General features: G+C 44.9%; 1 protein-coding gene across 2 annotated transcripts in view; it reads left to right on the forward strand.

The window, feature by feature from the left end:
- Window positions 1–12,412, forward strand: part of LOC141085703 (ranaspumin-like) — a 73,725-nt gene that overhangs the window by 56,160 nt on the left and 5,153 nt on the right. For both annotated transcript variants that reach the window (XM_073571258.1, XM_073571259.1), the window contains 3 exons: window positions 5,114–5,164; window positions 5,580–5,648; window positions 9,174–9,233. In XM_073571258.1, the coding sequence (XP_073427359.1) occupies window positions 5,114–5,164; window positions 5,580–5,648; window positions 9,174–9,233 (180 nt within the window). The remainder of the gene's footprint in view (window positions 1–5,113; window positions 5,165–5,579; window positions 5,649–9,173; window positions 9,234–12,412) is intronic.

A 12,412-nucleotide genomic window follows, 5' to 3' on the forward strand; every position in this document is an offset into this window, starting at 1 on the left:
AGGCGGTAATGGACTGGCAGGAGCCCCACTCTTTTAAAGCGGTGCAGCGTTTTTTGGCTATGTTAATTATTACCGCCAGTTCATTCCTCACTTCTCCACACTGGTGGCTCCTTTGGTCGCCCTCACCAAAAAGGGAGCCAGTCCAAAGGTTTGGTCGGAACAGGTCTCCACGGCCTTTTCGCCTCTTAAGACCCATTTTGCTGGTGCTCCTATCCTCCATCATCCCAATGTGGATAAACCCTTTATCCTAGAGGTAGATGCCTCCTCCGTCGGTGCAGGGGCAATCCTTTTCCAGAAGGATGCCCAAGGTCGGACGCATCCCTGCTTCTTTTTCTCCAAGACCTTCTCGCCGGCGGAGAGAAACTACTCCATCGGGCACAGGAAGCTGCTGGCAATGAAATTGGCCTTTTCCGAGTGGAGATATCTCCTGGAAGGAGCCCGGTTTCCCTTTCAGGTATACACCGACCATAAAAATCTGGTGTATTTACAAACGGCCCAGCGGTTGAACTCTCGCCAAGCCAGGTGGTCACTTTTCTTCTCCCGCTTTCGCTTCACCTTGCACTATCTGTCCGGTGAGAAGAACATCCGGGCTGATGCTCTCTCTCGCTCGGCGGTGTCAGCGGAGGAGGAGGAGGCTGAGCCTCGGCTAATCGTCCCTTCTGGGAGTCTGAGGACCGTGGGCCTGGACGCTCTTGAGTCAGTGCCGCCGGGCAAGACCTTTGTCCCTCCCCGCCTGCAGCCAGAGGATCTCGCGTGGGCTCACGCGCCCAGGGTGGGTGGTCACTTTGGTATTGGGCAGACTACGGAACTCCTGGCAAGGACTTATTGGTGGCCGCACATGGCTCGGGACACAAGAGAATACATTCAGGCATGCGTCTCCTGTGCTCGGAACAGGTCCTCTAGACAGAGGCCGGCTGGGTTACTGTATCCCTTGCCGGTGGAAGACAGACCTTAGGAGATGGCCGGCATGGATATTGTGGTCGGCCTGCCCAAATCCAGTGGCAGCACGGTCATTTGGGTGGTCACCGATCATTTTTCTAAAATGGTGCATCTGGTGCCACTCGTGCGGCTGCCATCCGCTCGTGGTCTCGTCACGCTGTTCATTAAGCACGCTTTTCATTTGCACAGTATGCCAGACAAAATAGTTAGTTAGTGACCGGGGTCCCCAATTTGCATCTTGGTTTTGGAGGGAGCTCTGCAGTCTGCTCAGCATTGAGCTAAATTTGTCCTCCGCCTATCACCCCGAGATGAATGGGTTGGTTGAGAGAGCTAACCAAACTCTGGTCACATACATTTTGTTTCGGCCAGACAGGATGACTGCATCCTTACTACCGTGGGCAGAATTTTCTCTGAACAATGCAGTGGCTGATTACACCGGTCAGACCCCGTTCCTCCTTAGTTACGGCCAGCATCCACGCATCCCTGTCCCAATGCCAGTATCTTCCACTGATGCCGGGGTGGCAGACTGGGCAGTGGAGGCTCGCGACATCTGGGATCACACTTAGGATGCCATACGAGCCTCTAAGGAGAGAATGAGGGCGTCCGCCAACACGCATCGGCGCCCCGCTCCAACTTTTGTCCCTCGTGACTTGGTGTGGCTCTCTGCCCAAAATATCAGGCTGCGGGCTGAGTCCACCAAGTTTGCGCTGCGATATATCAGTCCCTTCAAGGTCTGGGAGCAGGTTAACCCTGTGGTTTATTGCCTGGCTCTTCCTCCCCACTTGGCCATTTTGGACACCTTTCACGTGTCCCTCCTTAAGCCTGCCAACTTGTCCTGGTTTTCCGAGTCATCTGCCGGGACATCCGACCTGTCTTCGGATGAGTTTGAGGTCAATGTCATCGTGGGATGCAGGTTGGTGCGTGGCAAAAAATTTTATTTGGTAGACTAGAAGGGTCATGGACCTGAGGCTCAGACCTGGGAGCCAGTGGAGAATATCCACGCCCCGCTCCTTATCGCAGCATTTGAGCGCAACGAGGCTCAGAGGGGAGGGGGCCCTAGGAGGGGGGGTAATGTTAGGCATCAGATTCCGGGCGCTGCCCAGCTGGAATCCTGAGCCTTGCCATCTGTGGTCTCCCATTCCCCTCCAGCCGCAGTGGAGCCTGCTCAGCAGACTCCACGATCCCGGCGTTCTGCCCACACCAGCATCGTGGGTTTGGTTGCTGCTGCCATCTATGGTCCAGTTATGGCAATGCAGCATGTGTTGAGTTCATTTTTCCCTTCACCATTGAGGTCTGATGAACTCCCTCTTCTGGTGAAGGAAGGTAGTGAAGCTGATTACCAAACACCTGAGCAGATAGATCATGACTGGGTGGCTGGAACTGCAGACTGGATATAAGGCAGCCGACGCCCTTCTGCCTGGCTGGTGACTTTCCTGCTGGATTCTTGGAGACCAGCTTGATTCCTGTTGCTCAAAGCTAAGTTTTTGCTCTGCGTTTGTACCCTTGTTTTGGTGTTGTTTTTCTCTGTTATTTGGAGTTCAGCCATCCCCGGCCGGGGGTGAGCTGAATTCCATTTTTGTCTCTGATCTTTTTATCTCTTGCTCTGTCTTCAGAATATACCTGAGTGCTGATATAGTCTTTTGAAGTCTAGCGACTTCAGGGCCTGTTTTTCCTATCAGTCGGCTTGGTCATTTTTGAGAGGGTTTTTTTGCGGATTGCAGACAGCAGCTTTCCTATCCTGTCCTATTTAGTTAGCTTGGGCCCCATCATTTGCTCAACCTATCTTTCTATCTGTGTTAGTGTTTTCATCTTGCCTCACCGTCATTATATGTTGGGCGCTGCCTATTGCTTTGGGGTCTGCTCTGGGGCAGTTTAGATTTCCCCTTTCTGTCTTTAGGCTATTTAGCTCTCCGGGTGTGATCGAGGGGTCTAGGGCACCGTAGGAACCCCCACGGCTACTGCTAGTTGTTGTGATAGGTTCAGGGGTCTGCAACCCGATAGCTGCCAACCTCTCTGTTTTTTCTGGACTTAGCTAGTATTTTTGTTTTTCCTCCTTCGGTCTCATCATAACAATCATGTCCAGCGCAAAAGACTTCAGAGTCTAAGGCTGGTTTCACATTAGCGCTTTTTAAGCGCACGCACGGCCGGGGGTAGCTCCGCCCCCGAGCCGGCTCTCTGCCCGGCGTGCCCGCCCCTTGCTTGTAGCGCCGCCTCCTAGCGCACAGCGGCGCCTGCGATCGGCGCACCCTATCTTTAGCATAGGGTGCGCAGATCGTGCGCAGGCCGTGCGCTAGTTGCGCTTTGACCTGCGCTGCGCACTTTTGACGGTGCGCCGTGCGTGCCAAAATCAAACTTTTCGGATTTCGGCGTGCTCGGCGAACCGTCAAAAGTGCGCAGCGCAGGTCAAAGCGCAACTAGCGCACGGCCTGCGCACCCTATGCTAAAGATAGGGTGCGCTGATCGCAGGCGCCGCTGTGCGCTAGGAGGCGGCGCTATAAGCAAGGGGCGGGCACGCCGGGCAGAGAGCCGGCTCAGGGGCGGAGCTACCCCCGGCCGTGCGTGCGCTTAAAAAGCGCTAATGTGAAACCAGGCTAAGTCCTTCCTTCGCTCCACTGAGCATGCTCAGGAGACGATCTCCCATTGGGGATCGGGAGTCACATGCTCAGGTCCTTCTCCTGTTCTGATTCGTCCATCTAGAGGATCAGAAAGGTCCTGGAAGGGCACGGCTATAAAAGGCTCGCATGGCCGCCCCACCATGCGCTATGATAGACTCTGAGGCAAGTGCATTTAGTGTATGTGTGATGATGAATGAATGAGCCTGGCGACTGACGCATTATAATTCCCCCTCCTTGGATATTAAGCATGTGTTAGGGTGGGAGATTAGAGTCAGTACGTTAGCTCTACACTGCATAGCGCCGCAGTGCTGCTCCACATCCACCGCTAGCGCCTAGGGCGTCGGCCAGTATAGGTTTCCTTGGCCACTGCTATCGGAGCGTCCGCTAGTTGCGCCGTGCGCTTTAATAGCGCTTTTCAAACCTGGTTATTAGGCTGGTTAGTGGCGTCCGTCAGGGCGGATACTGCAAACATTGCAGCAGTGGTTCACGACCTGTGACGCTAACAGGTTGCGGTTGTTCGCTGGCAGACATGTTACGTGAAGTAACGGCGCACGTGCCTGTTAGCAACGGCTCAGTGACTACGCACCGGTGTCCGGCTTTACTCCTACACGCCTTTCTCTCATTGTTCAGCAGCAGTTGGTCACCTCTGCACGGTGGGCCCTGGGCTGCAAACGCACCTTATATATTATTTCATCTTTATTATTTGGTGCGTTCCGCCAGCCTCATAACAAATGGCATAGCATAATGCGATCGCGTTATGCTATACCCGCTAGCGCAGATGAATCATTTGTGCTAGCACAGATGATTCATCAGCGCTAGCGGTGACGAAGCCTCAGACGTTGCAGGCCACATCCGAGGTGCAGTCACTGAATGACGGCACATCGCGAACGCGTGCCGCTTTACGGCATGCATCACGATGTGCCCGACAATGGGGCTCAATGGCAGCATTAATAGACTGCGATACACCGCGTTATACCACGGTGTAACGCAGTCCGTCAACGGACTGCCTAAAACGCAGTGTGAGCCCGGCCTTATCCTATATGGCTCCCAGCAGTGGTGCAGTCGCCTCTGGTGAGTATGGCTATGAAATAGTTATTAACAAATAAGAGAACTGCTGCTGATAGATTCACCAATCAGTGCAAAAATAGACCTGGCGCAGATAGAAAATTACTTTTACACATAGAGGATCAATTACCGTACATCAAGTGACACATACCCAAAATAATATATTAGGGTAAATGATCAGATATTCTTTAACTTTCACAATTGTTTGGAGACTCCATTGCTTATTCCGTCAGATTTTGCTGGAAGAATTGATCTACATGCAGCGCTGTGTTTCCTACTGATTGGCATACACTAGTATGCGCCAATGGAATCTGTCAGGTACTAATGGTTTCAGAAATCTGACAAATCCGTCACTGTGCTGTTTCTGTTATAAAGATAAACTATGACACAAGTGTGAACAGTTACAGTAATACTATAAGATTGCTGCTACTTCAAATGCATGAATATCGAGGAATGTGTACAGAAAAGTTAGAAATATTTTATTTTTATTTCAGCAACAGCTTGGTTGCTTTGTGGGTGATGCTCTTGGGACCAAAGATAAAGTGGTAAGAAAAAATGTCCTCATTTTGTTCTTAAGTTGTTTACAAATAAAGTCTAATAAAGTATATAAATATTTTTTTAATAACAGAACTGTTACCTATTTCATTACATTTCTTAGAGAATGATTTTTGGTAATGATCTACCTGAGCAGAGGAGGAGGGAGGTTGTGACCATTATCAATTGTGATGATAGTGAGGTGACCACTGAGATTGTCCAGTGAAAACAAGTTATCTGTCCACAAGTTAGGGGAAACCTCGTTTTCTTCTTGTAATATAGAAAACAGGTTACAAATCTATTACTGATTGTGCCTATAGCTGATTTTCTGTTGTCACCTGCTTTTTGCCAATCTAAGAAATGAACATTAGCAAGATGTAAATGACAGATAAAAGCTGAACAGCTAACATGACATATATTTTACAGGAAGAATTGTTTGCAAAACTGGGTTACGCTCTTGCTCCTACAGTGAATGGCTTCCTTGACATTCTGGCTGTAAGTATCTCACAAATTACTGCTCCATGCAAACATCTTTAGAATAGATATCTCTAAATTTACTCATTTAGTTAATTAACATGTTGTGATATTCTAAGATGATTGTGGCTAGTCAGAGGTGTAGCTAGGGGTTTGGTTCGGAGGGGAGAAACTTCTGAGTGGGCCCCTAACCATGTAACCCTGATTACAACTATGGTGGCGCACCCTAATAGTGGATGTAAGAGAACCTCAGCAGATGACTGCGCTGTTACTGAAAAAAATCTCCACATAAAGACAAACATCGATATTACCGCCATATGGTGACAGTGGTAGATACCAGTCATGTGAAACATGTAAGACTACAGCACAGTTATAGATGGAGACTTACAGAGGACAATCTTTCAGGTGGAGTCATTCAGTTTTCTCGTCTTTTCCTTCTGGCCCAGACCAACATGACGAATTCTCCAGCCAGGACTCGTCTGCTGAGATTACAACAAAGACACATCTGACTCACATTTCCTGACAAACAACAGAAAGAAAAATGATCAAGAGTCCCAAGATTAAGGAAAAAATACAAAATGTACTTTATTAAATGTCACAGGATAAAGGGGTCAACAGTGAAAGGCATAAATCCAAGCCAAGTAGCACATGTGGGGCACAAAAAAGGACCACACATGGGTGGGAGTAAGGGAAAGAAATTGAATGTAAATCACATTTCAATAAAAGCGGCTATAGCGTATGCCCATATGCATATTGCATCAATCCCAACTGGCCTAGAATACAACAAATACAACAAACAGAATACATAGTATAAATGGGTATGGAAATAAAAGTGTTAATCCATTACCTGTGCCGGCCAGAGGCTACCCACCCGATGCGTCGCACCGGGTGGGTAGCCTCTGGCCGGCACAGGTAATGGACTTTTATTTCCACTTTTATTTCCATACCCATTTATACTATGTATTCTGTTAGTTGTTTTCTAGGCCAGTTGGGATTGATGCAATATGCATATGGGCATACACTATAGCCGCTTTTATTGAAATGTGATTTACATTCAATTTCTTTCCCTTACTCCCACCCATGTGTGGTCCTTTTTTGTGCCCCACATGTGCTACTTGGCTTGAATTTATGCCTTTCACTGTTGACCCCTATATCCTGTGACATTTAATAAAGTACATTTTGTATTTTTTCATTAATCTTGGGACTCTTGATCATTTTTCTTTCTGTTGTTTGTCAATTATAATTACGATTGTCCCTATACATAGTCCATTGGAGTTTTTTTGCCCATTAGACATAAATACTGTATAATGATGCAAAGATATGATTTCTTATAGTTAATAACTGATATATGGGCAATTTCTCCATGAAGGTGCTTTGGTTTCTCACATTTCCTGCACCGTCTCCATTTATCCACAACCTCCTCATCCTGCTGACACCCCAATGCTGAGCCGCTGCTGCCATGTGCCCCTATAACTTCACCTACTGTGTGCCCTGTAATTTTCCTCCTACTGAAGCCCTAGATTTCCCTTTCATTGCACTTGTAAAGTGTGATGTCAACAAAAGTGCCCTACAAACACTAAGATACTCCCATAGTGAATTCCTACACAGTACCCTCCACACAAACACAGTATGATGACCCTACTGTACCCCACACCGCAACTGTCTCGGAAAAGTATGGTGACCCCTAACACAGTATGATCCCCCAACTGTGACCCCCACACAGCCCTCCAAGTAGTATAGTATAATGGCCCCACACTTCTCCACACTGTATATTGCCCCCACACAGTATGATTAACCCTGTACAAACTTTCACACTATATAATTGCTTGGATACAGTTTAAAGACTCACACGTAAGCCTCCAAATATTTTAATAGCCCCACATAGTCCTCCATACAGCATAATGCACCCCATGTCCCATACAGTATAATGCATGGTCCATACAGTATAATTATTACCCCTGGTCCTCACAACATAATGCATCCCCCATGGTCCATACAGTATAATGCATCCCACCTGGTCCTCACAGCATAATGCATCCCCCATGGTCCATACAGTATAATGCATCCCACCTGGTCCTCACAGCATAATGCATCCCCCATGGTCCATACAGTATAATGCATCCCCCCATGGTCCATACAGCATAATATATCTCCCCATGGTACATACCGTATAAAACAATCCCCCCATGGTCCATACAGTATAATACATCCCCCCATGGTTCATACTGCATAAAGTATCACCCCATGGTCTATACAGTATAATACATCCCCAAATAGTCCATACAATATATTAAATCCCCCCATAGTCCATACTGTAAAGCATCCCCCATGGTCTATACAGATTAAAGCATCCCCTCCCATGGTCCATACAATATAAAGCATTCCCCCATTGTCTATACATTATAATGCAACCCCTCAGTCCATAAAGTATAATACATCCCCATGGTCCATGCAGCATAAAACAACCCCTCCATTGTCTATACAATTTAATGCATCCCCCATGGTCCATACAGTATAATACATCGCTCCATGGTCCAAACACTATGAAACCTCCCCCTCGTGAATAAAGCACCCCGCATTGTCTATACAGCATTATACATCCCCCCAATGGTTCATGTAGTATAAAGCATCAACATCCATGGTCCGCACAGTATATCGCAGCCCCCCTCATTTATAAAGCACCTCCTAATTATCTGTACAGTATAATACAGGCCCCCATGGTCCTCAATACAGTTTTATCTGCACGTAGTGTTCTGGAAAACAATAAAATACAATACTCACCTCTCCTCCCCGTTCCTCCTCTGCTCTGGTCTCCGCAGAGTGAACGCTGCTTATTATTTCCTTGCAGATTTGAACCATCAAAGTATTATTGATAAATCTGCAGAATGACAATTCTTTCAGTGTTTTTCTGGTGTTTTCCACCTATTCAAACGAATAGGAAAAAAACATGTAAAAACGCACATTAAAAAGTGCATATTTTACAGTATTTTTTCTGCCGACATGCTGGTCTTTATCTGTAGAAAAATCTGGTGCAAGAATTCAGCATCTGCACATGGACTAAATCAAAAAGGACTTTGCAACAATATACAATTTAGCAAGAACTGATAATATACTGGACCAAGATGAGAAATAGCAGCAGGAATAGGACTCTCGAATGTAAATTAAGAAAGACCGCAAATCCATATCTAGTCAGTACTGACCCATTCTATGAAACTAAAAGGGTCCTGGAAGTAAGATCTTATCCAATCACTTATGATCTGTCTCTTCAAGTCATTTTTGACGCAGCCTTTATATCGTGCTGCCTACAAGAAGAACATTTTAATTTATTCTCCAATATAAAAGTTTTATCCTCAGAGATATACAGTACACACACAGCTGAGACCCTGTAATGTATAACATGTTCTGAAGTATTTAGCTGAATACAGTAATTAGATTTTAAATTTTCATTAACCGTTCATACATTAAAACACAATAATAATAATAATTTACCTAGAATATCACAGAAGAGTAAACTATATGCAATCTAACAATGCTATTTTACTACAGGATGATATTGATGACGAAGTATCAGGCAAAACAGTAGTAAGCGACAATATATGCAGAGTGGTAAGTTTTATTCTATACAGTTTGTCATCATTTCAAAGATAATTGCTGATATATATATATATATACACACACACAGTGGGGAAAATACGTTTTTGATACACTGCAGATTTTGCAAGCTTTTCCACCTGCAAAGAATGGAGAGATCTGTAATTTTTATCGTAGGTACACTTCAACTGTGAGACAAAATCTAAAAGTAAAAAGCAGAAAATCACATTGTATGATTTTTAAATAATTAGATTGCATTTTATTGCATAAAATAAGTTTTAGATCATCGACCTACCAGCAGGAATTCTGTCTCTCACAGACCTGTTAGTTTTTCTTTAAGAAGTCCTCCTACTCTGCACTCGTTACCTGTATTAATTACTCGTTACCTGTATAAAAGTCACCTGTCCAAAATCCCTGCTGCAGTGTGTGCAAACTTGGTCAGGGACTACAGGAAACGTCTGACCTCTGTAATAACAAACAAAGGTTTCTGTACCAAATATTAAGTTCTGTTTTTCTATTGTATCAAATACTTATGTCATGGAATAAAATTCAAATGAATTATGTAAAAATCATTCAATGTGATATTCTGTATTTGTTTTTTAGATTCTGTCTCTCGCAGTTGAAGTGTACCTACGATAAAACTTACAGACCTCTCCATTCTTTGTAGGTGCGAAATTTTGCAAAATCGGCAATGCTGCTGTCAGTTGTGTGTCTCCTTTCACTGTCTGACATAGTCCAGTGAACAGCACCAGGTCTTGATGACGGGATGAGTTGCAGTCAGATGCTCCTGATTCATTAACCCCTTCACCCCCAAGGGTGGTTTGCACGTTCATGACCGGGCCAATTTTTACAATTCTGACCACTGTACCTTTATGAGGTCATAACTCTCGAACGCTTCCATGGATCCCGGTGATTCTGACATTGTTTTCTCGTGACATATTGTACTTCATCTTAGTGGTAAAATTTCATTCAAATAACTTGCGTTTATTTGTGAGAAAAACGGAAATTTGGCGAAAATTTTGAAAATTTCGCAATTTTCCAACTTTGAATTTTTATGCCCTTAAATCACAGAGATAAGGCACACAAAAAACTTGATAACTAACATTTCCCACATGTTTACTTTACATCAGCACAATTTTGGAACCAAAATTTTTTTTTGTTAGGAAGTTATAAGGGTTAAAAGTTGACCAGCGATTTCTCATTTTTACAACACCATTTTATTTTTAGGACCACATCACATTTGAAGCCACTTTGAGGGGTCTATATGATAGAAAATACACAAAAGTGACACCATTCTAAAAACTGCACCCCTTAAGGTGCTCAAAACCACATTCAAGAAGTTTATTAACCCTTTAGGTGCGTCACAGGAATTTTTTTGAATATTTAAAAAAAAATGAACATTAACTTTTTTTCATAAAAAAAATACTTCAGGTTCAATTTTTTTTATTTTACCAAGGGTAACAGGAGAAATTGAACTGCAAAAGTTATTGTGCAATTTGTCCTGAGTACGCAGATACCTGATATGTGGGGGGGAACGACTGTTTCGGCGCATTGCAGAGCTCAGAATGGAAGGAGCGCCGTTTGACTTTTTCAATGCAAAATTGGCTGGAATTCAGATTGGACGCCATGTCACGTTTGGAGAGTCCCTGATGTACCTAAACAGTGGAAACCCCCTACAAGTGACCCCATTTTGGAAACTAGACCCCCCAAGGAACTTATCTAGATATGTGGTGAGAACTTTGAACCCACAAGGGCTTTACAGAAGTTTATAACGTACAGCGGTACAATTAAAAAATCATATTTTTTCCACAAAAATGATCTTTTCACCCCAATTTTTATTTTCCCAAGGGTAACAGGACCCTAAAAGTTATTGTGCAATTTGTCCTGAGTACGCTGATACCCCACATGTGGGGGTAAACCACTATTTGGGCGCATGGCAGAGCTCGGAAGGGAAGCAGCGCCATTTGACGTTTTTGGCTGGAATTGAGATCAGACACCATGTCGCGTTTGGAAAACCCCTGATGTACCAAAACAGTGGAAACCCCCCACAAATGACACCATTTTGGAAACTAGACCCCCTAAGGAACTTATCTAGATGTGTGGTGAGAACTTTGAACCCCCATGGGCTTCACAGAAGTTTATAACATAAAGCCATACAATTAAAAAATCATATTTTTTAAACAAAAATGATCTTTTCACCCTCAATTCTTATTTTTCCAAGGGTAACAGGACCCTAAAAGTTATTGTGCAATTTGTCCTGAGTACGCTGATACCCCACATGTGGGGGTAAACCACTATTTGGGCGCATGGCAGAGCTCGGAAGGGAAGCAGCGCCATTTGACGTTTTTGGCTGGAATTGAGATCGGACACCATGTCGCGTTTGGAAAACCCCTGATGTACCAAAACAGTGGAAACCCCCCACAAATGACACCATTTAGGAAACTAGACACCCTAAGGAACTTATCTAGATGTGTGGTGAGAACTTTGAACCCCCATGGGCTTCACAGAAGTTTATAACATAAAGCCATACAATTAAAAAATCATATTTTTTCCACAAAAATGATCTTTTCACCCTCAATTCTTATTTTTCCAAGGGTAACAGGACCCTAAAAGTTATTGTGCAATTTGTCCTGAGTACGCTGATACCCCACATGTGGGGGTAAACCACTATTTGGGCGCATGGCAGAGCTCGGAAGGGAAGCAGCGCCATTTGACGTTTTTGGCTGGAATTGAGATCGGACACCATGTCGCGTTTGGAAAACTCCTGATGTACCAAAACAGTGGAACCCCCCACAAATGACACCATTTTGGAAACTAGACCCCCTAAGGAACTTATCTAGATGTGTGGTGAGCACTTTGACCCCCCCAGTGCTTCACAGAAGTTTACAACGCCCGGGCGTGAAAATAAAAAATTCGTATTCTTTCCACAAACATGATCTTTTAGTCACCATTTTTTTATTTTCCCAAGGGTACCAGGAGAAATTGGACCCCAAAAGTTGTTGTCCAATTTGTCCTGAGTATGCTGATACCCCATATGTGGGAGAAAACTACTGTATGGGCACACGTCAGGGCTCGGAAGGGAAGTAGTGACGTTTTGGAATGCAGACTTTGATGGAATGGTCTGCGGGTGTCATGTTGCCTTTGGAGAGCCCCTAATGTACCTAAACAGTGGAAACCCCCCACAAATGACACCA

The sequence above is a fragment of the Dendrobates tinctorius genome, unplaced genomic scaffold (genome assembly GCF_039654945.1).
Source record: "Dendrobates tinctorius isolate UK_male_01 unplaced genomic scaffold, ASM3965494v1 ptg000029l, whole genome shotgun sequence".
Taxonomy (NCBI): Eukaryota; Metazoa; Chordata; class Amphibia; order Anura; family Dendrobatidae; genus Dendrobates; species Dendrobates tinctorius.